The 27,663-nt window shown below is 42.0% G+C and overlaps 2 protein-coding genes across 5 annotated transcripts in view; one reads left to right on the forward strand and one right to left on the reverse strand.

Moving 5' to 3' along the window:
• Window positions 1-27,663, reverse strand: part of LOC134348384 (craniofacial development protein 2-like) — a 58,283-nt gene that overhangs the window by 13,279 nt on the left and 17,341 nt on the right. The gene's annotated exons all lie outside the window — the stretch shown is intronic.
• Window positions 4,756-26,945, forward strand: si:dkey-69o16.5 (Alpha-aspartyl dipeptidase-like). Of its 4 annotated transcripts, none has more exons than XM_063051665.1 (9): window positions 4,756-4,822; window positions 8,933-9,063; window positions 9,803-9,891; window positions 15,925-15,999; window positions 17,554-17,633; window positions 22,233-22,406; window positions 23,288-23,347; window positions 24,602-24,684; window positions 26,809-26,945. In XM_063051665.1, the coding sequence occupies exons 2-9, from the start codon at window positions 8,969-8,971 to the stop codon at window positions 26,876-26,878; spliced, it is 726 nt and encodes a 241-aa protein (XP_062907735.1). In that variant the 5' UTR covers window positions 4,756-4,822; window positions 8,933-8,968; the 3' UTR covers window positions 26,879-26,945. The 4 variants fall into 4 exon arrangements, with proteins under 4 accessions (XP_062907735.1, XP_062907734.1, XP_062907736.1 ...); XM_063051664.1 differs by lacking the exon at window positions 4,756-4,822 and adding an exon at window positions 5,179-5,263; XM_063051666.1 differs by lacking the exon at window positions 4,756-4,822 and adding an exon at window positions 6,621-6,641.

Below are 27,663 nucleotides of genomic sequence, written 5' to 3' on the forward strand. Positions count from 1 at the left end.
CCGGTGTGTGTCCACCCTTGCTTGGGTGCCGGGTTCACTGCAGAGGATCGACCGCATCTGGAGGAGGGGTCACAGTCGGTGACCTCAGGTGACATCACAAAGGACTCGCCCGAAAGCTGCTTGTGAGCAATATCGCAGGTCTCTGTGTGGAAGCCATTTTGAATGATCATTCGTTCTTGTTCTCTCTCTCCTTCCCCCCACATTGTCCATCGCCACGGCAACAATTACTGCCAACTGAACTAAATTGGACTGAACTTTGCGTCACTTTGAAATTGGTCATTTACCCTTAGACAACGATAGAGCTTGATTGATCCTGTTATCTTAATTCTGTGCACATGTGTGTTTATCATTGCTGAACTGTTGCATTTATTATCCTTTTGATTACTGTGTTGCTTGTTTCTTTAATAAAACTTTCTTAGTTCTAGTAATCCAGACTCCAACCGAGTGATCCATTTCTGCTGGTTTGGCAACCCAGTTACGGGGTACGTAACAAATTCTTTAGACAGATTCCTTTGTTAATGCACTTCAACATCAGAAATGGTCAGGTATAACACACTTTCCTCCTAGGATACATTGTGCTTATGGTTGATGACACAGAATCTTGAAAATCATGGATTGTGGAAGAATCATTTAAGTCTTCCCAGATAGAAGGGGCTTTGTGCTGCAGGTGCACATCAAGACCAAGACCAGCTGTCTGTACAGACTATGGCTAAGATCCGTCTTCTACAGGATGCAGAGGTCTGAGAAGCTACAGCTCTAGAAGCTTCATGATTTTAACTTGACAGAGTGTGGTAGTAAAGATCACTCTTACTTTGAGCACACTGTGTCTATAAAAAGTATTCAACCCCCACCCCTTTAATATGACACACCTAATCATTGCTGGTGTGGCCAATTGGTTTTAGAAGTCACATAATTAGTTAAATGGAGATCACCACGTGCAGTAAAGGTGTTTCAACTGATTATAGCAAAAATACACCTGTATCTGGAAGGTCCAACTTCCGGTGAGTCAGTATCCTGGCAAAATAACACCATGAGGACAAAAGAACGCTCCAAGCAAGTCTGTGAAAAGGTTATTGAAAAGCACAAGTCAGGAGATGGATACAAGAAAATTTCCAAGTTACAGAATATCCCTTCAGTCAATCATTAAGAAATGGAAAGAATATTGCACAGCTGTACATCTGCCTAGAGCAGGCCGTCCTCAAAAATTGAGTAACTAGTGCAAGATGGGGACTAGTGAGGGAGGCCAACAAGAGACCTATGACAACTCTGGAGGAGTTACAAGCTTCAGTGGCTGAGTTGGGAGAGACTGCACAAACAAGAACTGTTGCCTGGGTGCTTCACCGGTCACTGCTTAATGGGAGAGTGGTAAAGAGAAAGCCACTATTGAAAACAACTCACATGAAAGTTTGCCAGAAGGCATGTGGCAGTCTCTTAAGTCAGCTGGAAGAAGATTCTATGGTCTGGTGAAAGCAAAATTGGCTTACTCTGATGGCCAAAAAGCTCAAACACTGCACATCATCAAAAACACACCATCCCTACCATGAAGCATGGTGGTGACTGCATCATGCTGTGGGGATGCTTCACTGCAGCAGGCCCTGGAAGGCTTGTGAAGGTAGAGGGTAAGATGAATGCAGCAAAATACAGGAAAATCCTGGAGGAAAATCCAATGGCGTCTGCAAGAGAGCTATGACTTTGGAGATTTGTTTGGACAGTGACCGCAAGCATAAAGCCAAAGCTACACAGGAAAGTTAAAGGGCAATGTTGTGATAGTCATGGGAGATTTTAACTTGCAGGTTGATTGGGAAAATCAGATTGGTAATGGATCTCAAGAGTGTGAGTTTGTTGAATGCCTGAGATAGCTTTTTAGAACAGTTTGTCGTTGAGCCTACTAGGGGGTCAGTTATATTGGATTGGGTGTCATGTAATGAACCAGAGGTGAGTAGGGAGCTTAGGTAAAAGAACCCTTAGGAACCAGTGATCACAATATGATTGAGTTCAACTGAAATTTGATAGGGAGAAAATAAAGTCTGACATAGCAGAATTTCAGTGGAGTAAGGGAAACTACAGTGGTATGAGCGAGGAGTTGGCCAAAGTAAATTGGAAGGAGCTGCTGGCAGCAATTTCAACAGAGCAGCAATGGTGTGTGTTTCTTGGAAAAATGAGGAAGGTGCAGAACATGCGTACGCCAAAAATAAAGAAATACTCAAATGGCAAAATAGTACAACTGTGGCTGACAAGGGAAGTCAAAGCTAATGTAAAAACAATAGAGAGGGCATACAACAAATCAAAATTTGTGGGAAGATAGAGGATTGGGAAGTTTTAAAAAATCTACAGAGAACAACTAAAAGATTCATTAGAAGGGAAAAGAAAATATGAACCCAAGCTAGCAAATAATATCAAAGTGGATAGTAAAAGTTTTTTCAAGTATGTAAAAAAAATAAAAGAGGGATGAGAGTGGATATAGGAATGCTAGAAAATGAGGCAGGAGAAATAATAACAGGGGACAAGGAGATGGCAGATGAACTAAATGAGTATTTTGCATCAGTCTTCACTGTGGAAGACACTAGCAGTATGCCTGATATTGTAGAGTGTGAAGGAAGAGAAGTGGGTGCAGATACTGTTACAAGAGAGAAGGTTCTCGAAAGGCTGAAAGACCTAAAGGTACATAAGTCACCCAGACCAGACACACTGCACCCTAGGATTCTGAGAGAGGCAGCATTAGAGATTGTGGTGGCATTAGAAATGATCTTTCAAAAATCATTGGACTCTGGCATGGTGCCAGAAAACTGGAAAATTGCAAATGTCACTCTACTCTTTAAGAAAGGAGGAAGGCAGCAGAAAGGAAATTATAGACCAATTAGCCTGACCTCAGTGGTTGGGAAGATGTTAGTGTCAATTGTTAAGGATGAGGTGATGGAGCATTTTGTGACACTAGGACAAAGTCAGCATGGGTTGCGTCAGGGAAAATCCTGCCTGATGAACCTGTTGGAATTCTTTGAGGAGAATACAAGTAGGATAGATAAAGGAGATGCAGTGGATGTTGTATGTTTGGACTTTCAGAAGGCCTTTGACAAGGTTCCACACATGAGGCTGCTTACCAAGTTAAGAGCCCATGGTATTACAGGGAAGTTACTGGCATGGTTAGAGCATTGGCTGATTGGTAGGAGGCAGCAAGTGGGAATAAAAGGATCTTTTTCTGGTTGGCTGCCAGTGACTGGTAGTGTTCCACAGGGGTTAGTGTTGGGACCACTTCTTTTTATTCTGTATATAAATGATTTAGATGATGGAATAGGTGGCTTTGTTGCCAGGTTTGCAGGTGATATGAAGACTGGTGGAGGGGCAGGTAGTGTTGAGGAAACAGGTAGGATGCAGAAGAACTTAGACAGATTAGGAGAATGGGCAAGAAAGTGGCAAATGAAATATAATGTTTGAAATTGCATGGTCATGCACTTTGGTAGTAGAAATACATGTGGGGACTATTTTCTAAGTGGGTTAGCCATAGGGTGTTGAATTTGTGGAATTTGTTAAGGCAGAGATTGTTGGGTTCTTGATTGGGCACAGTATCAAAGGTTATGGGGTAAAGGTTGGGAAATGGGCTTGTGGAGGAGGAAAAAAAAGGATCAGCCATGATTAAATGGCAGAACAGACTTGATGGGCCAAATGACCCAGTTCTGCTTCTGGTCTTAATGTCCTGGAGTGGCCAAGTCAGGGTTCAGACTTTAAATCCAACTGAGAATTTGTGACTGGTCTTGAAAAGGGCTGTTCACTCTTGATCCCCATGCAAGCTGACAGAGCTTGAGCAGTTTTGCAAAGAAGAATGGGGAAAAATTGTAGTGTCCAGATGTGCAAAGCTGATAGAGACTCGAGGCTATAATTGCCAGCAAAGATGCATCTTGTAAATACTGACTTGAAGGGGGTGAATAATTATGCAATCAATTATGTTGTGCTTTTATTTGTAATTAATTTAGATCACTTTGTAGAGATCTGCTTTCACTTTAACACAAAAGACTTTTCTGTTGATCAGTGTCAAATGAGCCAAGTTAAATCCTTTGAGATTCAATGTTGTAAAACAATAAAACATGAAATCTTTTGGGGGGGTGGGGTAGAGAGAGGGGCGAATACTTTTTTTTATATATAGGAACAGTAGTTATATATTCTCGTTTTAGTTAGTTGTTTAGCCTAGACAAATCTGTTGGCCTTCTTTTGACGAAATAACTAGAAAAAGTGGATGAGTTGGGCAGCAGATATTTAACTTTAGCGTGGCTTGTGACTAGGTCCTGCATGGTCAACTGATTTGGAAGGCTATCGAGGGAGAGCTAATTTAACGAATTCAAAATTGGCTCAGAGGTAGGAAGCAGGGAGTGATGGTTGAAGGTTGCTCCTCAGAATGGAGGCTGGTGACTAGTGGTGTGCTGCAGTAGTTGGTGCTTGGATCCTCACTATTCATTATTTATGTAAATATTTTAGATGGAAGTGCAGAAAGGTTGATTTGTAAGTTTATGGATGATATGAAATTAGGTGTTGTTGATAGTGAAGAAGTTCCTGTGGATTAAAAGGGGATCTTGACCAGTGAAGGAAGTGGACGGAGGAGTGACAAATGGATTTCGGTACAGACAAGTGTGAGCTGATGCATTTTGGAAAGTTGAACCAGTGTAAAGCTTTATAGATGTATTTTAAATTATGGGAGTTTTTTTTGGATTAGATTAGATTGTGATAGTCATTTCCCCAGTGTACTGAAGTCCAAACGTAGGGGCAAAGGTTTAGTGTGAGAGGGGAGAGATTTAAAAGGGATCTGAGGACAACTTCACTCATGCACAGGATGGTGAGTATATGGAATATACCTACTGCCAGATGAAATGGTTGAGACAAGTTCAATAATATCATTTATGGATAGGTAATGGAGGGGAGGAATTTGGAGTGATACAGGCTAATTGCAGGAAATTGGGACTAGCCGAGTGTGCATCAACTTAATGAGCTGAATGGCCTGTGACCCTACTGTATTGCTCTGTGACTATGACCCTACTACAACTCTGGGTTTCTCTGAGAATTCTACTTCATGTCGGAATAACCTAATCCTACAGTGACAAGTAAAAATGAATTGTCACTCTGGGGCCAAAGTTCAGGCAGTTAGTTTACTCTCCCTAAATCCTGTAGTCAGCACTGAGATAAAACATAATGACTGATCATAATCCAATTCTTCGTCTCTGTTGACTTGTCCTATGTCTTGTCCAGGCTGTTACTAGAACCACAGTGCTGTCAGCTGGTAAGGTGATCTTTAATGTTTTTTTGGTCTGGGGTTTGAACTGAATTTTTCTGTTGAAGCAGGCATTATGGCACAAGTGCACCCCACACAAAATGCTGGAGGAACTTAACAGGTCGAGAAGCACCTCTGGAAATGAATAAAGTTAATGTTTCAGGCCAAGATCCTTTATAAAGACTGGAAAAGGAGGGGGAAAGTACCAGAATAAGGTGGGGGGGGGTGGGAGGGGAAGGAGAACAAACTCAAAGTTGATAGGCAGATGGAGGAGGGGGGATTAAGTAAGAAGCTGGGAGGTGGAAAAGGCAAAGAGCTGGGGAAGAAGGAATCCAACAGGAGAGGAGAGTGGACAATGGGAAAAAGGAAAGGAGGCCGTGGAAGGGAGATCTCAGGAGTTGATGAGGTTGGTGATGGTGTTAAAGACAATGTCCTGATGGTCCAGACTGGGGTCTTCAAGGGATAGGTAAGAGGAGGTGTCGGAGAGTTGCCACTTGGTCTCAGCAAGGTAGAGGTCACCACAACAGCATGCTCTTTATCTGCAGGTTTGATGGTGAGGTTGGGATTGATGCAGAGAGAGTAGATGGTAATGCATTCAGAGGGTGTAAGGTTTGAATAGTAGAGAAGACTGCTGAAGTCAAGCCAGTTGATGTCTCATCAGCAATCAGAGATGAAAAGATCCAGAGCAGGCAGAAAACCATTGCTGGATGACCAAGAAGCAGAGAGGGTTGGCAATGGGAGAGGTGGTCGTCGGTGCGCGGTGGAGAACTCTTGCCAAAGAATCAGTCTCTGAGTCAGGGGCGATGGAAAAAGAGCTCGGCATCACGGTGGGCATAGAGCTCAAGGGTTAAGTTTTGTATACCCAAGTCTAGTTGCCTTTCCTGTTTAGGCTGAATTTGTACTGTCCGAATTTGCAGTTGTATGGGTAAGGGCGCTACTAAAATGGCACTGAGAAATAAGCTCATTTTCCCCATTCTTGGGACATGGACACCACCATGATTGAAGCCTTTCCAAACTAGTTTAGAGAAAGGAAATGGTGGACAGCCATTGTAAGCTGTCCATCTCATGAAGGTACTCCCACTGTGCTCAATGACAGTGAGTTCTTGGATCTCAACCCAGTAATGAAGATTCATTGTCAAGTCCAAGTCAAGATGGTGTTCAATGGAGGGAACAACGGAGAGATTGTGGCCATTCCACTCTTGCTAGTGAAAGCTTTAAGGATAGCTCTGTATCTGCACAGTTATTTTGACCTATATGCAGCTAGTCACGAAGGTGTTAAATTAGACTCTATGTCTTGTCTCATGTATCTGGTAAGTTCTATTCCTGGAAATGACTACTGATTTAATGGCTCCAAATGTACGATCAGCAAAATACATATTCATATTCTGTAAGTTGTTTGCTTTTAGTACCTCAGACCACTATATAACACATACTTTATTCCTGTTTAAATAGTTTTTAATTGAACTGTATCTTTTGAGTTAAGTATTGTAAGTATTGCTGGATACACAATGCTGGCAGAATTCAGCAGGTCAGGTAGTATCTCTGGAGAGGAATAAAGAGTTAACATTTTGGGCCGAGACCCTTTGTCAGCATTGGAAATGAAGGGGGAGGAAGCCAGCATAAGGTAGGGGGAGGAGAAGGAGTAAAAGCTGGTGATAGGTGAAGCCAAGGGAGGGGGAATGTAAAGCAACACACATAAAGGTTGCTGGTGAATGCAGCAGGCTGGGCAGCATCTCTAGGAAGAGGTACAGTCGTCGACTGTACCTCTTCCTAGAGATGCTGCCCGGCCTGCTGCATTCACCAGCAACTTTTATGTGTGTTGCTTGAAATTCCAGCATCTGCAGATTTCCTCGTGTGTGTGAGGGGGAATGTAGGTAGTTGTGGGGGGATGGGGGAAAGGAGAAATGAAGTGAGTTGGAGAAGATAGATAGAAGAGGTAAAGGGCTAAAGAAGAAGGAATCTGATAAGAGAGGACAGTGGACCATGGGAGAAAGAGAAGGATGGGGGAGGAGGGGGGAGGGGTGGGGGGGTATGGGGTGGGCACCAAAGGGACACGAAGAGCAGGTGAGGACAAGAGAAGGAGTAAGAGGAGAGACAGAATGGGGGATGGAAAAGAGAGAGGAGGAGGGGGAGAAATAATCGAAAGTTAGAGAAATCAATGTTCAAGGTTACTGTCCCTGTATTTAGCAAACTATTTAACATTACACATTCATAACTTTTCCTTAACTAAATTTGTACTTAATGTCAAACTGAAAAGACAGGTGTTTCAGAAGTCACATGCATCCATTGTAGCCTTACTAGGATTGTTGTTGTGTGAGTGAAGTCAACGGAGTGAAATACCAGTAGATTCAAAGCAGGTTCCTTTATTCAATAAAACCGGGTATGGCAGGCATCACCATGGAGACGGTTTCAGCTGAAAGGTCTGCCAGAGCCCAGCATTGCACACATTTTTTGTGCTAAGGAGCAAAAGAAATTCAGGATGGTTCAAACAAATCCATATTTACAATCTTCCCACCATCATGCCCGAAACAAGTGTTAATCACTGTCTCATCCATGTAGTGTTAATTGTCTGCACATGCTGAGTCCGAGCAGCTAAGTGCCTCTTTCCTGGTCTGTAAACCTATTCAGAGCTACATTAAAATCAAACCCACAATACATATTCAGATGTGAAGACTGGTAGCTGAAGGCATTTTCTAACTGTGAATGTGCTAAAACCAAAAATCACTCTGACGAGTATTACGCTGTTGCATATGTATGTTGTGTTGAACTTCTCTACAGGTAGACTCAAAACTACAGGGTACAGTTACACCTCATCTCTGCAGCTGGGATTAAAGCTACACAGTACAGTTACACCTCATAAATCACGTTATCAAAGATAGCAGCAGCACATCAATAAAATTGCAAATGTTGGAACCTGAAGCAAAAGCAAATGCTGGAAGTGTTCATCTGGTGTTCTGTCGAAGGGGAGATCAGTTAGCATTTCAGAGTCATGGAATCATAGAGGACTACAGCACGGGAACAGGCCCTTTGCCCATCTAATCTGAACCGAACTATTATTCTGCCTAGTCCCGTTAACCTGCACCTGGACCATTGTACTCCACACTCCTCCCATCCATGTACCTCTCCAAACTTCTCTAAATATTGAAATTAAACCCACATCCACTACTTCCCTCGGTAGCTCATTCCACACCAGCACCCTCCTCTGAGTGAAAAAGTCTCCTCGCATATTCCCCTTAAACATTTCACCTTTCATCCTTAATCCATGACCCCTAGTTCTAGTCTCAATTAACCAGTGGAAAAAGCCTGTTTGTGTACACCCTATCTATACCCCTCATAGTTTTGAATACCTTGATCAACTCTCTCCTCATTCTCTTACCGTTCCTCCGAACTGGCAGTAAAACAAAATAGTGGTAGATAATTTATTGTCAGCATAATTGTAAAAAATCTAAATGATTCTTGTGATTCAATTAACCATCCCATTCCAGGCATTCGTACCTACGTTACTGACCTTAAGCTGAAAGTGAAAGTACTATAACTTACCACAGCACAAGCACGTTTGCTTTTTATTAAATATATCAGCTTTCCCTGAAGGAGCCTGCAAAATCTGTACGTGAATATTCATATTTTGTAATTTTTAAATGGGTAAAAAAAGTGCTATCTTCTACTTTTATTTTGCAGTGAACGTGGGGAAAATATTTTCTGAGAAGACTCGAGATGAAACGCAGAGCTCTTTTGGTGTCAAACTCGACTTTGTATGGGAGTGGCTACCTAGAGCATTGCCAGGAGCAGATAACTGAATTTTTTGGAGAGTAAGTATTCAAAGGCATTTGCTTACTGTGGAACCTCAGTTTTGTGTGTAGTGCAAGGTACAGACAATTATCCTCTCGCATTTTCAGACACAGACCCAAAATGGAAGTGGAGAAAAGCTGAACATGATTTTGATGCCACGTTTTAGCTTCTGATTAATGTTAGACTGGGTTTTGACAAAATATTACACAGGGACTGAAGTGGATAATTCTGCTTTTTGTTCCACCATTCAATAAGGTTGTGAATGATCAGGTTTTGAAAAGTTAAATCAACCACCAAGCTTGAGAACGTTTTTTGGAGAGGGTGTTCTGGATAGCCACTGCCATGTAAATACTAAACTAGCTCCACATACATGGATCCTCCTAAATGAGGAAATTACTTTCAATCTTATTAATTCCTTCATTAGGCATATTTGATTACCTCACTGCCTTCAACACTCAAGTGGTTACAAGCTCAGTCTGTGTAACCTGTATTGGAAACCAAAGATAGATACTGTATACTTGAAATTTTTCATTTGACTATTGTTGGATTAATCCTACTGGGAGCCTCCTGCTTGCCGTTTCATTAGTGGATTAACAGCAGAAGAATCTTATGATATATTAAATATTCTACTGATCGGACTCTACTCCATTGCTTCACTGGTTTCTCAGCCACAGTTATTAAGAGCTAACCAGGGACACTGAACCTTAACCAACTTTTCTCTTTGGGTGACACCTAACAATGTCTTATTTCTTTCTGCAGTAAAGTGAAGAGAGTTTTATTTGTCCCATATGCCTTGCACGATAGAGATGCATATGCCAAGACAGCAAGGCAGAAATTTGAAAGCTTAGGTAAGAAAATTGTACACTGAGTGCGCGATAATTATGCACTTCTGTACACAAACCCATTTCCTATTACCAGGATGGCAAAGTGGCGTAGCGGTTAGCATGATGCTTTGCAGTACCAGCAATTGGGGTTCAATACCAGCTGCTGTCTGAAAGGAGTTTGCAGGTTCTGCCCGACTGCACGGATTTCCTCTAAATACTTTGGTTTCCTCCCACATTCCAAAGCTGTAAGGGTTAGTAAGCCGTTGGCATCAGGAGCATGGTGACACTTGGTGACTGCCCCTAGCAAATCCTCGTACTGTACTGGTCGTTGGCACAAAATGACGCATTTCACGGTGTGCTTCCACAAGACTCCCCCCTCCCATTAGACAGAGATAAAAAAGCCTAAAAGCATGTACCACCGGGCTCAAGGACAGACACTTCCCCATCGTTATAAGGAGCAGAATTAGGCCATTCCATCGTGGCTGATTTATTATTCACCTCAACCCCATTCCCCTGCCTCCTCCCATAACCCATAAGGCCATAAGGATGTATATAACAAATAAAATTAATCTTTTACCTTTATTTTTCTGGCTGCTAAAACCAATCCGAACCAGGGCAGCATACTCAATCAAACCTGGAGCCTGTAATTTCACAAAACCTGGACTGAGATGTCCATGCAGCAGCAAGGCACTGTTGAAAATGCTGCTTTTCAAAAGGCATGTCAAACTGAGAGCCTCGGGCGGATCTAAAAGATACGTCCAGCCTTGTTGAAAAGCAACAGAAAAAAGCTTCTGTGTGCAAATCGGAAAGGTGTGGAGGTAGGAAGAGCTGGCCCTCTCACAGGAATGCTCGACTTTGAGACTGGAATGAAGGGATGTACTCTTTGAGATCATCCCCTAGAATGGAGAGTGCAACCTGGAGACTAATGGTTGGCCTGACAGCCAGATGAACTGCTCAGTTGCAGGTAGAGCTAAGGTCCTTTATTACTGTTTAAAAAAAAAAATATGAAAGTAGATGCCTCAGCCAAGGAAGCTCACCAACGCCTCTACTTAACCAGGAGGATAAAGAAATCTGGCATGCTCCTGTCGACCCTTTTCAGTTTTTATCACTGCCCCAAAGAAAACATCCTTTCTGGACACATCATGGCTTTGTATGGCAACTGCTCTGCATGGGGCTGCAAAAAGCTAGAGTTGTGGACGTAGGTCAGCACATCACAGAAAACAAACTCCCCTCTATGGACTCTGTCTACACTTCTCACTGCTTCAGTAAAGCCTCCAGGGTAGTCAAAAACCCCACCTACTCTATCTTCTCCCCTGTCCCATCTGGCAGAAGATAAAAAAGCATGAAAGCACATACTACCAGCCTCAAGGACAGACACTTTCCCACTATTATAAGACTATTCAATGGTTCCCTTTAAAAAGATGAACTCTTGGCCTAACAGATTGTCTTGTTAAGATTATGAACCTTACTGTTTATCTGCACTGCACTTTCTCTGTAATTGTTACAAGTTTTTCAGCATTGTCATTATTTTCCCTTGTTCTACCTCTGTGTAAGACATTGGTGAGGTCTAATTTGCAGCATTGTGTGAGGTTCTGGTCATCTATCTTCAGGGAAGATTGAAAGGGTGCAGAGAAAATTTACAAAGGTGTTGACAGGACTTGAGGACCTGAGTTATAGAGATAGGTTGAATAGGTTAGGACTATATTCCACAGAGTGTCGGAGAATGGAAATTTGATAGAGGTATGCAAAATTATGAGGGTTACACTATTCCCTTTAAGTTCCGCGGGTGTGCGGCCATGCAGAAACTAAAATGCTCCTGTGCACATAGCCTTTGTTGCTGCACAGCTAGAATTTTCTAATGTTAATATAATTTTGAAATCTGGGTTAATACAAGTGTGAAATACCCTATAATTAATTATGTTAATGAATGTAAGAAGTAAATTTTCTAAATGATAAACATACCACAACCTTTACTTTGAAACACTTTAGAGATTCAACTTATTTACATTGCCAGTGTTTCAAGTTATAACACTGCTGTGAATTATAATGATAAACACAGACTGGTAGTTGGTAGCTCATTGTTAATAAACTGCGAGCCCGTTGAACACTGCCGCTGTCTTTTCGAAGCATTTTACTTTTGCCATTGTGCCTGTCAGTTATTTTGACTGTTTGCCATCATTTACTTGTGTGTTGTGGTTTGTGTTTGTTGATGTGAAAAATATTCAAAAAAGCCATCATCTAATTAGAATTTTTGAATTAAAAAATTGTCCGAACAAAGTAAAAATTTGTTTCTATAAAATTGCTTGTATGACAGCCTATTTTAATAAAATTATACATTTTTGACTTACCTTGTTAAACTTTTCAAAAAAATTATTATTTAGTAATCTAAAATACTAGTCATTATTATTTTAGTATCCTAAGGACGTCAAAAAGAAAAGAAGATTTGAATGCTTTGAAGATTTAAATTTAGGGTAGAATGGGTTTTGCGACTCATAGATACTGAACTATCATCTTCGCACCAAAAACAAATATAAACAGGCAATATTTTTACATATGAAGATACTGGCCATGTTGTTTGCACCATTTGTGCAGGAGCAGAAGTCGGGGGTGAGTTAAGTAGTGGAAAAATGCGAAGAATGGAAGTTAGATTACTTAGAATGACATCTTAACCAGAGAATTTGTATAGATGCAGTTGCCAAATTACACAACCAGAAAAAACATGGAATTTCGTGCATGTTAACTAAAACTCCAAGAGTGTGAAGCAAGACTAGATTTGGAATAAAATACAGATGAGAAAAGGTTTATGAAATGTGAAAGATTTCCTTTGTAGCTTATTTCATTACACACTTTAATTAATAAATGCAATCAAAAGTATGTGTTTTTTTCAATTTTCATTCTAAAAAGCCACAGCATGCATATTACAAAAAAATTTAAAGTGCCGCACAGTTTTCAGGTCATGTAAAAATTGCCTCAGAGCAATGGTTGATTCGCGCAGTTGTAAAAAATTGAGAGAGGATGTTAGGAGTATAGATAGGGTAAATGCAAGCAGCCGTTTTCCACTGAGGTTGTGTGAGACTAGAACAAGAGGTCCTGGGTTAAGGTGGTATGAGCTATCGGCAGAAGTGGTGGATGTGGGTTTGATTTCAACACTTAAGAGAAATTTGGATAGGTACGTGGATGGGAGGAGGTTGGAGGGCTATGGTCCTGATACAGGTCAATCAGACTAGTCAGATTACTGCCTAGATAGGCTAAAAAGCCTGTTTCTGTGCTATAGTGGTCTGTGACTCCATGAAAGAGATCAGTTATGACCTCACTGACAGGCAGAACAGATACAAAGGCTGAATGGTGAGCTTCATTTCTGATGTCGTATGCGAACCAAATGAAAACTTGTTTACTAAATTAGGCCGCATCATGAGTGAATCCCGGGGGAAATAAAACAAGGCTACTAAATCAATCATTTACTTCAGAAGGACAAGGTGAATAAAACTAATCCAATTTCAATGTGCAGAGATATCTCCAGACAAGATTACAATAAGATTAAACCTGTAATGCCCATTCATTTCCTTATTTCTGGTAGATTTCTGAAGTCTGCTTTGGATATTTAGAGGCTCAACATGCATAATATGAAATTGATCATTTGCAGATCAGTTTAAACATTTCTCTTTCTCTCTCCCACTTGTGTTTAACTTTTGCCTTAAAATCTATTCTACTTGTTCAACAACTGCATTGTGAAAAACAAATACTGCCAGATGAAATTTCCTCACATTCATCCAAATGATGTTTTTTTTCCCTGAAAGAGAATGGAAATGTAATGAAGAGATCACAAATGATTGCAGCAAAAGCTACCCAGTGCAGTGCAGAGTGGCCAGCCGGGACTGTTCAAGCAAAGAGCTATTCCCTTTTTGTGTTATAGAGCCCAACAACACAGAAACAGGCACTCTAACTCACTACAACCACATGACTATCAAATATCGATTTAACACAAAAAGTGCAGGCAATTAATAAAAGGGATTATTAAAGGAATTGTCAAAATTAGTAGCCATTGATCAGCCCAGGCTCAATGTTCAGAAGAGTCATTATGCTAATCCTTTTTCATTCTCTCCAATCCTTCGACAACTTACTTTAAGCAATTACCCTCCCAAACTGCATTTCCTTGGGATGCAGGAGGAAACTGGATCACCAGAGAAAACAGTCATGGGGAGAAGGGGCATATAGCACCCAAGATTGCTGAAGGCAGCAAGTCTATGAGTTGCAACACTGTGCCTTTTCAGCAGTTGAAATTACATCAATGACTCACAGTTACAGCCCAGAATTTGAACAAAATTGCAGGTGAATTTATATAAGTAAATAGGTTCAGCAAATAGTGTAACAGGTACAGTGCAGGTAAACAATAAGGTTCACAATCATTACGAGATAGTCTGTGAGGTCAGGAGATCACCTTATCATAAAAGGGAACATTTAATAGATAAATAAATGGATAAATGCAGCCTAGCAACGCCACATAAATGATGGCATTTCCAGGGCCACACTCCTTCACATAATGACAATACAAATCACACAAAATGCTGGAGGAACTCAGCAGGTCAGGCAGCATCTATGGACAGGAATAAACTGTCGATGTTTCAGGCCTGATGAAGGGTCTTGTGCAGGTGTGTTGCTCTGGGTTTGCAGTATCTGCAGGATCTCGTGTGTTTATATAGAACTATACAAGGTGCCTATGCTCAGTAGACAAAGGGGCACTATTTGTTATTTATTTTCACAGCAATGTGATGTGAGAAATTAAATGAGGATGGGGCACAAGATGGTGAGCAATGATCTGTGCTTTCTTAGTCCGTTTCCTTGGGGTTAGATAAGAGATTACTGCTATTTTTAATATCTAAAATTTAAGACCAAGAAGTGGGTTTAAAATTTTGCTGATGACACAGAACGTGGAGAAGTGTTAAGCTGTGGGGAGGAGAGTAACAGAAGCCAGCAAAGCAGACTCCAAAATGCAAACTCAGAAAAGATTAAATTTAATGCAGAGAAACTGGAAATAAATATTTTTAGTAGAGAGAATGAGAGGTAAAATAACTTTTTAAAAATACCGGTTAAGAAAAATGAGTGCAGGTTTTTGAACGATGAGGGGTGAACAGTGCAATGTGCATATGGGATCCTTAACTAGCAAGGAAGTTATACCATTACGTTTGGTGGCTTGTTCTGGTAACCACACTTCAGAACTGATGGCAAAGGAGTGACAAGGGTGCAGAGGAGATTTAACCGAAGGATGCTGAAAAATGACATTATTATATGTAGATGGGCAAAAAGGTCATGCTGCACTATTGATGACTATGAGGGTGTACTAGGACTGAATGGGTCATGCAGGTAGAGAAACTTATTTTTAAAAAGCAAAAGTGACATAAAACAAATTATCTATGCAGCAAACTATTAGGATCTGGAATGTAGTACTCGGTGGAATGCTAGAAGGAGAACTAAAGGTAACTTTTAAAAGGGAACAGTCTGCATACTACGGGCACAACGAGAAAGTGCAGAAGAGTGAGATGATTTGGTTTGCTCAGTGTGACAGTACACTGCCAGGATAGCCTGAAGTGGAGTCCACACAAAATCAGCAATATGTAAGAAACCAGGATGGAGGAACTAAGAGTTGTGGTGCCATAGAACGTTCTAGAGGTAGGGAAGGGCATGCCTTAGAAGGATTTGAAGACAAAGATTGAAAATGCCAACGTTCAGCCATCATGGGACTTGTAGCATCAAAGATTTGTACTTAGGAAATGGCAACAAGACAGATGAGATCTTTGAATCAATTAAGGAACAGAAAAGGGAACCAATTTCAAGGCTCTACAGTCAAAAATGCAACACTGATATTCATATTTCATAAACATTATCAACTTCTAGAAGCTGCCCCCTAGTCAGTTCAATTCCTCATAGTCAGTCACAAAGTGTTCAAGCAGGCAAATGCATGGGTAAAATACATAGTTTCAGGTTTGACAAGAGATTTTCAGGAAGTTGATAGTAAGCACTTTGTTTACCTCACATTTCATTGCAACCTTTCTTTATCAGGTTATGGACTTGACAGTATCCATGAAGCACCAAATCCTGTGGAGGCAGTAAGGAAAGCCGAAGGAATCTTCATTGGTAAGGATCAGCTAAAATTCAGCTAGTTAGAACTTATACACCATCTCCTCTCTTCTTCACAGGGAATATTGGACACATGCACTGTGAAGTATTTGATGCAAATACACCGTTGTCACCAATGTACAGAAGATTAAACTTTACTATTTGAAGTTAAAAAGGATAAACCAGTCAGATCTTGGCCCAGAATGACTCTTTGGCACTGCCCATCAGAAGTCCTCACACTTGAGACTCCAGCTATATGCAGGAGGTTGGGGAGGGAGGGTGGCTGATACAAACCTGTGAGGTTAGGGTGATGCAGAAGAAGCTGGATAGTTGAGGAGAAGGGTGCTTGGACGGAGGGAGAGAAGGGTGCTTGGACAGAGGGGGAGGAGGGTGATTGGACAGAGGGGGAGGAGGGTGATTGGACGGAGGGGGAGGATGGTGCTTGGACGGAGGGGGAGAAGGGTGACTGGACGGAGGGGGAGGAGGGTGACTGGACGGAGGGGGAGGAGGGTGATTGGACGGAGGGGGAGGAGGGTGATTGGACGGAGGGGGAGGAGGGTGATTGGACGGAGGGGGAGGATGGTGCTTGGACGGAGGGGGAGAAGGGTGCTTGGACGGAGGGGGAGGAGGGTGATTGGACGGAGGGGGAGGATGGTGCTTGGACGGAGGGGGAGGATGGTGCTTGGACGGAGGGGGAGAAGGGTGCTTGGACGGAGGGGGAGAAGGGTGATTGGACGGAGGGGGAGAAGGGTGATTGGACGGAGAGGGAGGAGGGTGATTGGACGGAGGGGGAGGATGGTGCTTGGACGGAGGGGGAGAAGGGTGCTTGGACGGAGGGGGAGGAGGGTGATTGGACGGAGGGGGAGGAGGGTGACTGGACGGAGGGGGAGGAGGGTGACTGGACAAAAAGGGAGAAGCTGGTGATTTGAAGGTTTGGGTAGTTGATTGTTGAGTGTCCAATGATAAAAATAAATGAACAGAACTCTATAAGCAGCAAAGAAAGGCAAAAACAGAATCAAACTCAAACCACTCAAAAGGTTAAGTAGTGATTTGTTACAATTTTTGAGAGTGAGTTAGAGAGAACCTATTTCTATTGAGTAGGGAGTCCAAGACTGATATTTGTCTTCCTTTCAGTCATGTTTGGGAATTCAAGACAAACTTGCATGTTGGTTTGTCTGCTGCACACAGTGCCAATTAATAGATCTAGTTTTCTCACCATCTGGATGAAAAGGTCCTTGCCACATAGCTTATTGGAGAAATACAAAAGTTGCTCCATTGGTCATGCAGTCAACAGCAGAGGACAATTGACCAACAGCCTTTTGACTGTATTGTAATGTTACTTGGAGTAGCATCTGATGTTGAAAACATGAAATTGGACTGTGAACCTCACCTGGGCTGCAGGCTATTAAATTCTTATCCCAATTTATAGACTCATTTACACACTGAACTTCAACCATTTATTACGTACGTTCATCCAGTTTCTTTTAAACAATACATATCTGGTGATACTGTGCCAGGATTGAGTCTGTATGTTTTGTGTCACTAATTATTTTTCTTTAATGAACGCTGTAGGTGGAGGAAACACCTTTCGGCTCTTGAAAGCTTTATATGACAAGAATTTGGTTTCAGAGATACAAAGTAGAGTCTTTCAGGTACGATATTCTGCAAAATAATTTAAGAAGATGCTTTTTGTCAACTTTGTCCATACTAATTTCCCAATAGAAGTAATATATACAAATGCCTCTTATATTGAACATGGTAAACACTTGCTATACCATGGGTGATTGGTAAGTTGTGTTAACATGCATAATATATCCTGTGAAATTTTCTGTTTTCAGGAAGTGCATTTAACTCTGGAGGTTGGATTATGGTGAATTTTCACAAGTTAAATGTGAAAACGGATTTCATAAAATTATTCATAACTGTTGCTTCGCTTTCCAAAAGCTAAGTCACTACATTATCTGTAATGACATGGATGATGTGACCACCAATCTCAAAGTTTCAAAAAAGGTTCAAAGGTTCACCTTATTGTCAAAGTATGCATGTACAATACAACTCTGATATTTGTCTTCTCCAGGTAGCCATGAAATACAGAAAGGAGAAAAGACATCAACCCCCTCCGCGCACAAAAAAGAAAGGGAAACAAAGCTCACAAACCACAAACCCCCCGACCCCTTCCCTCGCACAAAAGCTAATAGATCGCCCACACTCACAACACGCTGGAGGAACTCAGCAGGTCGGGCAGCATCCGTGGAAACGATCGGTCGGGCGCCTACCACCTTCCTCTTGGTTCCGCCTCCTTCTACTACCCATTGTGTTTTCCCCTATTCTTTCTTCACCTTTCCTGCCTATCACCTCCCTGCTTCCCCTCCCCCACCCCTTTATCTTTCCCCTTACTGGTTTTTCACCAGGAACCTACCAGCCTTCTCCTTCCCACCCTCCCCCCACCTTCTTTATAGGGCCTCTGCCCCTTCCCTCTACAGTCCTAACGAAGGGTTCCGGCCCGAAACGTTGACTCATCATTTCCACGGATGCTGCCCGACCTGCTGAGTTCCTTCAGCGTGTTGTGAGTGTTGCTTTGACCCCAGCATCTGCAGATTATTCTGTGTTAATAGATCGCCCACGTGGAAAACAGCAGCTGGAACAATCAACCCCTAAACCCTCCCTTGCAAAAAAAAAGTGACAATAATATCAAACCCCCAACCCCCCCCTCACAAAAAATACAGGGACATTAGCATCAAACCCCCCAAACACCTCCCTCATATACAAGAACAGTGACAAGAGGATCAAACCTCTAACCCCCTCCCTTATATACCAAAAATCCAGAAGAGAAAGGACATCAACCCCTCCCCACACAAAAGGCAAAAAGAAACAAACTTGCAAAGCCAAATCCCCCACCCCCTCCTCCGCACAAAAGCGACCTGATCGTGCACAAGGTAAACAGCGGTTGGAACATCAAACCCGAAACCTCTCCCTCGCGGAAACAACAGCAACAATGACATCAAATCCAACCCCCCCCACAAAAAAACAGCAACAACATCAAACCCCCAATCACCTCCCCACAAAAAAACAGCAACAACATCAAACCCCCAACCCCCTCCCCACAAAAAAACAGCAACATCAAATCCAACCCTCCCCACAAAAAAACAGCAACAACATCAAACCCCCAACCCCCCCACAGTAAAAACTGACAATAACATCAAACCTTCAGTGCTGTCTGTGTAGAGTTTGCATGTTCTCCCTGAAACTGTGTGGGTTTCCACCAGGTGCTCTTCCCACATCTCAGAGGTATGTGGGTTGGTAGATGATTGTAAATTGCTCCTAGTGTGTGGGTGAGTGGTAGAATCTGGGGAGAGCTGATGGTGAGAATAAAATGGGAATAGTGGTAATGAATGTTAGATAGCATGGATATGGTGGGCCGAATGGTGTAGGACTAGAAAGCATTAAAAAAAAACCTCGTTCAGATTGCTCCAGGGGTCTAGAAGAGTTATTAAGATGGAGCAAATAACACATTTGAAAAAAACATCTGACCAACTGCCCACTCCCTTGTTACCTTCTTGCTCCCGATGTACATCTAGAATGCTTCAGCATTCCCTCTGATCCTACTTTTCACAGTCCTTCCTGGTTCTCTTAATTCCCTTCTTGAACTCTTTCTGAACTTCTTTATAACCCTAATTTTAGCTTCCCAAACCTTAAATACACATCAAGTGCCATATTTGTCTGCTGACAACATCACTGCTATTAGCCGAATCAAAGGTGGTGATGAATCAGCATATAGGAGGGAGATTAAAAATCTGGCTGAGAGGAGCCACAACAACAACAACCTCTCACTCAATGTCAGCAAGACCATGGAGCTAATTTTTGTCTTCAGGAAGAGGAAACCAGAGGTCCTTGAGCAAGTTCTCATCAGGGGATCAGAGGTGGAGAGGTTCAGCAACTTTAAATTCCTTAGTGTTATTAAACCGGGACAGCTGGAGCTGTGTTCTTATGATGTTTGAATATCACTAGTTGTCCATATCCTGCCACCTCTGATCGTTTTGTAACACAAAGTTTACGTCACCTGGCATTTGTCACAGGAAAGCAAAGGACCCCCCACCACCCAGGCCATGCTTTCTCCTTGCTGCTGTCATCAGGAAGAGGGTACAGGAGCCTCAGGATCCTCATCACCAGGTTGACGAACAGTTATCACTCCTCAACCATCACGGCTCTCGAACCAGATCACTGCCCCATCACTGTACTGTTCCCACAGCCTATGGACTCACTTTCAAGGACTCTTCAGCTCATGTTCTCGATATTTAATGCTTATTTATTAGTAGTATTTTTTCTTTTGTATTTGCACAGTTTATCTTTTGGATTTTTGTCTGTCCTGTTGGGTGAGGTCTTTCATTGCTGTTATTATGTTTCTTGGATTTACTGAGTATGCCTACAAGACAGCGAGTCTCAGTGTATGGTGACATACATGTACTTTGATAATAAATTTACTTTGAACTTCTCTCCTTGACTAAGTTTACATCTTTTGATATTCAAGGTTCCTGTACCTTGCCACTCTTGTCTTTCCTTCTCACTGGAAAACACCTGCCCTGTCCTTCCTGCAGTTTGTCTTTAATCATCCTTGACTTCAGATGCAGACTCGCCCAAAAATAGCTCTTCCCAATTAACATCCCCCAATTCCTGCCCCCTGCTCCAACTTAATACTCTCTTGCAAGTTCCCTGTCTATAGTAATCTTAAAACTTAAGGGATTCTATCCATTATTCCCTAAATGTTCTCTCATTGTAAGATCTGCATCTTGGCCAGGTTCATTTCCGAACCCCAGACCCAACACGTACCCACCTCCCACCATAACCACTTGTGGATTGTCAACCTACTGATCAAAGAAACCCTCTGGAATGCACCTAACAAGTACCCCGTGACCAGTTATGGAGCGAAATCTATTCTCTGGACTTACCCAGAGCATAAATCAATATGGCAAAGGAACAGGCCTTCTGTCTCACTATGTTGTGTTAAACTAAAACTAGTAATTAACTGTTTAATTAAATTAACCTCTTCTGCCGACACATCCTTCCATTAGAGCTTCTCCTCGGATACCAAATTGCAACCAAACAGCAGAAATGGCTTAACTTTATAGGGAGGCCCTTCATCTTCTGCACTCCATGCAGAAGGACTGTCTTCCCACCCCAGCTCAACAACAATTTGCATTAATATAGTACCCTGGACAGGGCAAAAAAAATCAAGATTCTTTGCAAGAATATTGTCAAAAGGAAATAACACCACATGAGGAGATGTTTGACAACGTGGTTCAAAGCAAGAGCCAAATGTTATGAAGTACCTTAACCAATGGAAGGCGATGATGAGATTAACTGAGATAAGTGCAGAGCTGTACATGTCAAAGGTAGCTACGTGCAGAACAACTGAGTCTTGATAAAGCAACTCAGCTCAAAAAGTCAACTATTCATTTCCCTCCATAGATGCTGCCTGGCCTGCTAAGTTCCTCCAGCAATTTGTGTGTGTAGGACAATGAAAACTGGTGATGCTCAAGTTGGCAGAATGAGATGAGGGAAGGGATTTGTAAGTGATGATTGATATAGGGAGGGTCCAGCCATGGAATTTAAACATTGTGGCGTTAAGTTTTGAAAGAGTTTAATCACCAGCCAAGCTCTGAACTGGACCTCAAGCAAGTTAGGACACAAGGGTATGGGATGAAATCAACTTTGAGTAAAAGCCACGATTTCATTGCAATATCTGTTAGAACTCCACACAGTGCCAACATCAGCTGCGTTTTCTGATCCAGATGGAGCTGTTCATTGGAGTTAGCATTAGCATGTCAGTTGTCTCAGATAACTTTTTGTAAAATGGAGATAACAGAAGCATAGAAGGTTTCACCATGGATGCCCTGAATGGAAGCAAAAGCTAAGTCAAAGGTGATTATAGAGGAGGGTGTGAGTAGTGGTGATAGTGCAGTAGGAACGGGCTGAGAAACTCAGCTCTGGGACATACCCTCAGCAGTCAGTCACGGAATACAGCCAACGACTGGCCAGAAGTCTCAGCACAAATCCCCTACCCACATGGCACTCTCCAGTTCTAGCATTACATTCCAACCCAACCTAATGTCTCAAAGTTATTTTTTTAAGAGATTGCTCTGTAGGTAATTTGCAAATTAATACAAATGACGTTCATTGGCTGCCACTGATGGTTTGTTTGATTGGAATTACTAGAAAGATTATAGATGAACAGTTTATAATTTCCATTGCAGGATGGCATACCCTACATGGGATCAAGTGCTGGAACAAACGTGGCGACTGTCAGCATCAGCACCACCAACGACATGCCGATTGTCTACCCACCATCATTTAAAGCCATTGGCTTGATTCCATTCAACATTAACCCTCATTATCTGGATGCAGATCCCAACACTCAACACATGGGGGTAGGTGATATGCACTGACATCAACCCAAAAGATGCAAGATGGTGTGTACCTTGTGTTACAAAATGCTCAGAAGTGCCAGAATGGGCAACTAGTGATATTCAAATATCATAAGAACACAGCTCCAGCAGCCCAGGCTCAATACAAACCTTCAGTACCATCTGTGTGGAGTTTGCAAGTTCTCCCTGAAACTGTGTGGGTTTCCACCAGGTGCTCCAGTTTCTTCCAACATCTCAAAGATGTGTGGTTTGGTAGATTATTTGGTCACTGTAAATTGCACCTAGGGTGTGGGTGAGTGGTAGGATCTTGGGGGAGTTGATGGTGAGAATAGATGGGAATAGTGGTAATGAATGTTGACAGATGCATGGATATGGTGGACTGAACAGCCCATTTCCAAGCTGAAGAAAGCGTGTAGCAAAGTCTCACCTAGGGGGCTCCAGGGATCCAGAAGAGTTATTAAGGCAGAAGCAACCAATATATTTGAAAAATACATTTGAGGAAATGCAATCCACTGAGCTCTGGCTGAAAGGCTGGGATGTGGGCTGGAACAGGTAAGCTTGGCAAGGACATGATCACTTATCTTCTGTTATAAATTCCCCAAGGGTAAGCTTGATGACTATAAGGTAACTGGAAACTCAGTGAGATGATGAAGTGAAATTATTTTCTGTAATTTGCTGCTCAATAGGTTGCTGGAAGATAATTTAATAATTGCTTTCAAGGGAGAACTGTGTGCAGACTTTACATTTTGCTAGGCAGAGAAAGACGAATCATTGGATAGCTTTTACAAAGAGATGGCAGAGACACAGGGAAAAAGCCTTCATGCATGTTGGAGGATCCTAGAATTAAATCAATATTAACAAAAAACTCTTTTGTTCCTTATCAGGAAACACGAGAAAAACGCATTGAGCAGTACCACGAGGAACCAGATACACCACCTGTTCCGGTGAGTACTTTCACTTCAACAAAGAAGTGCAAAGAAAAGGATTAGGAATGAACTAGAATCGATATTGACTAAAAGACTGAGTTAAACCAACTTGCTTAGCTTCTGGGGAGCTTAAAAATCAGCTGTCAGATGACAATAGGATGGGTACAATGCGTACGTGTACGAGTAACACATACAGAATGTTAGGGGAACTCAGCAGGTCAGGCAGTATCTATGGTAATGAATAAACAGTCAATGTGTTGGACCAAGATCTTTCATCAAGACTGGAAAGGAAATGGGAAGAAGCTAGAATAAGAAGGTGCGGGAGCATGTGGGTGTTGAGGGAAGGAGAAAGAATACAAGCTAAAAAGTGATAGATGAAGCCAGGTGGGTGGGGGAAGGGTGATGGAGTGAGAAGCTGGGAGGTGGTAGGTGGTGAAGGCAAAGGATGAAGGAGGAGGAAACTGATGGGAAAGGAGAGGGGAAATGAAAGGACGAGGGACACTAGAGGCAGGTGGGAAAGGAGAGGGGAAATGAAAGGATGAGGGACAGGAGAGGCAGGTGAGGAGGAAAGAAGAGGTAAGTGAGGAGACAGAGTGGGGAATGGAGGAAGAGTGAGGAGGAGGGGGACAATTACCAGAAGTGAGAATGTTCCAATTCTTGTCTTGGCGATCAAAAAGGGTCCATGATAATCAATAAGCACTCACAGTCTTTTTCCCAGACAGGGGACTTAAAAATTAATGGCCATAGGTTAAGCTAAGAGGGTCAAAATTTAAAGGGGACCCGAAAGGAATGTTTTTCAGGCTGAGAGTAGTTGGTACCATATACGAAAGCTACCAGAGAAGGTGTTAGAGGGAGGTACAATTAAATTAAAAAACATCTGGACAGATATGCAATAGGTGAGGTTCAGGAAAATCAAATGCAGAGAAATAAGATTAGCTTAGATAGGCATCTTGGCCATCATGGACGAGTTGGGCTGAAGGCCTGGTTTTAACTCTAAATGCAAACAAAATTATGGAACATAATTGTTCAGAATAACTTGCTTCAATATTCCATTAAATAAAGAAATGTATTTATCACTGAGTTCCCAGAAGATGCTATGCATTTTCTTAAATGCATTCTGGGAGAGATATTCTTGAAGAGAAAAAACAGCAGCATCTTCAATTGGTCAGAACATAATTTACCTCACTGACTATTAATTACCGATTGCATTGTTGCAAGATTTTCAATGAGCTCAGTGTATGAGGAATATGACATTCACCACTTTTGTGACAGGGTTTGCGAGAAGGTTCCACGCTGCTGGTTGAAGGTGACAAGGCCACACTGTTGGGAACCACTCCGGCCCGTTTGTTCATCAGGTTGGCTTCACTCTATTTACTTCCCAATCTACTTGCTTTTGCATGATTAAGCAAATAAGTCATTTCATTTCAAGCATCAAGGCAGGTAGTTGGAATGGTGCCAGGGAATGAGATATTGCGTGTATAGATCAGCGAATACAAGAGAAGGGAGGATAAAGGGCAGAGTAGAGAATGTATCCGGAATACACTGTGCTTTACAGCTATGTTTATTTCAGGAAGCATGTTAAAGTAGTAAAAGCAATTCAGAGAAGGTTTAATGAAATGGGTGGTTGTCATTCAAGGAAACATCAAAAAAGACGAATGCTTGAATAGTGAGGGGCAAACTGATTGAATCAAATAAGATTCTGGAGGTCTTCAAGGTTGAATGCAGAGAGGATGTTTCTTCCTCTGGGAGAATCTAAAGCAGGAGGTCACTCTTTAAAAATATAGGATCATCCATCATCAGATCGAGATAGGAGGCAATGTCATAGGTCTTTAGGACCTTGTTTCTCAAATGGCAGTGGAAGCAGAATGTTTTTAAGGAGAGGTGAATGGATTTTTGATAAGGGAATAAAACATTATGACAGGCAAACAGAATGTAGAGTTGATGTTGCAAGCGTATCAGCCATGATCTTATCAAACAGGCTCAACGGGCACAGTAGCCGACTCCTCCACCACAATCGAATATTTCTATAGTATATGAATTTTCATTGCACCAATTTGCAACTAATCTCATGCAAGTGCAAGAGACTTGGTAATATTTCTCTTCTGTGAAAGGAAGGGAGTATTGCAATGAGAACACAAAGAACGGACTGGCAGGCCAAATGAAAGGAAAGTCAACAGTCAAAATCAGATTTTAAAATCCTCCACCAATATAATGACATTTGTTTGGAACAACAGCCCAGAAATTGTGCCATACAAGAAACATCTGCACTCACCAGGGGCAGCTTCCCCGGCTGGAGCTTGTTGAGACAAGTCCGTACCACCAGGCACCAGGCCTCCCCTCATGAAACATGTTGGGGAGGGGGAAAAATAGAGCAAACCCCAAAAGCAAAACATTTGACAGTATACTTCGCCATGGTTCCTGGCTTAGCCGTCTATTAAAGCTGTCAAAAGCGCCAGACTGTTCCGATTGAAACTTTTCAACGCTATTCGAGCTGAAAAAATACTGAAAATTTAAAATAAGACCATAAATAGTTAAAAGCATCTAAACAGGGTTATGTAGAACTATTACTGGTATTAAATCCTGTCAGCTGCTCTAATCCATAGAGCTCAGCAGAGGTGCAGTCACTGTGTCCAATCCAACTTGGCTCTGATTGTTTGAGTGGATTCCCCACAGCTTACAATTGGGACATCCCTACACGTCCCTCATGAGATTTCATTCGAAGTCCAGTGTCAGGGATATCCTTGAGAAATTACTCAAACAGTGAGCAGCAGCTTCAGGGTCTGTACAACTCTGTGGAAATTACATCAGTTACATCAGGAAACATCTTCATTCACCTACAAAGAAAGGATTTGCATTCCAGTAGGGTTTCCTGTATTCTCAGAGTGCTCCAGAACACTTTAGTGACAATCATGTACTTTTGAAATATTGCCGTTGTTTTGAGGAAAATACCGCAAATAATTTGCACATTAAAAAATCTCACAGCTAGCCTTCTATTAACTACCGGCCAAGTCAGCTCAGTGAGGGACTAAAATTGGATGCGTATTGACTAGTGCACAGGGTAAACCCACCCTATCATGCATTGGGGCAATGGGATTTTTCATACCTATTGCAAGGGAAAACAGGATCTAAGTTTAATATCTTAAACACAGATCAAACTCTAAGAGTGTGGACAGGGATTTAATCCATTTGCATGCTGTAGAGACACACGATAAATGAATAAAGGCAAGTTAGAGAACAACATGATTATGTTAAGGTCAGACTTGGAGATTATTGAGCTGTCTGACATTTCACCAAAAAGAATCAATTATTTACTCACATTTCAGAATTATTTTCCCCACAGGAAATATCTGATGTGGGGGTGGGGGAGGGTGGGGAGAGAAGAGAATGAATTAGTGATCCTGGATTAATTGAACCTAAATTATGATGGGAAAACATGAGTGAGTTTTGGGGCCCTAACTGCAGTTGTTTTTATTTATCAGGGGGAAGAAAGCAACTGAGCATGAGCCTGGAACAGATTTCAGCTTCCTTCTAACAGGAAAACTGGCTTGAAATAACCACTAATGAACAACCAATGAACAGATTACAAAAAAAATCCACTTGCATGATGAGAAGTCACAGAAAAAGTTAAAATGAAGTATACTTGCTTGAATAAAATCCAAGGTTAAAGCAAATATTCTAACTAAAATCTGAATGGTTTAATTCAAAACCAAAATATAGTGATCAAGATACCAATCGATTTCCAATTTTCCCTCTGTCTCCAACATCTTTGATTTTGTGGTCACCCAAATGTGTTAATGTTTCTCACAACTTTTTTGGACACTATCTAGTTTCAGTAAAGTTTCTCTACATAATTGCAGTAGTCATGTTGCAAGTCATAGACGTCTGCTCTGTCACAGTGTATGATCCCTCCAGGCCTAATGGCAATCTGACTCAGCCAACCATATCATTCCCAACCAATGGAATTCCACTGTCAATGCATTATGAACTTCTTTGCTTGAACCCATAGCACCAACTCTGTACTTGGCCTTTTCGTGTCCACTGAAGCTTTGAATGTCGAACCTACGCATGTGGCCAAGTGGTTAAGGCATTGGACTAGCTATCTGAAGGTCATGAGTTGGAGTACCAGCCGAGGGAACATGTTGTGTCCTTGAGCAAGGCACTTGATCACACATTGCTCTGCGATAACACTGGTGCCAAGCTATATGGGTCCTAATGCCCTTCCCTTGGACAACATTGGTGTCGTGGAGAGGGGAGACTTGCAGCATGGGCAACTGCTGGTCTTCCATACAACCTTGCCCAGGCCTGCGCCCTGGAGAGTGAAGACTTTCCAGGTG

This window comes from Mobula hypostoma, chromosome 6 (assembly GCF_963921235.1).
Source record: "Mobula hypostoma chromosome 6, sMobHyp1.1, whole genome shotgun sequence".
NCBI lineage: Eukaryota > Metazoa > Chordata > Chondrichthyes > Myliobatiformes > Myliobatidae > Mobula > Mobula hypostoma.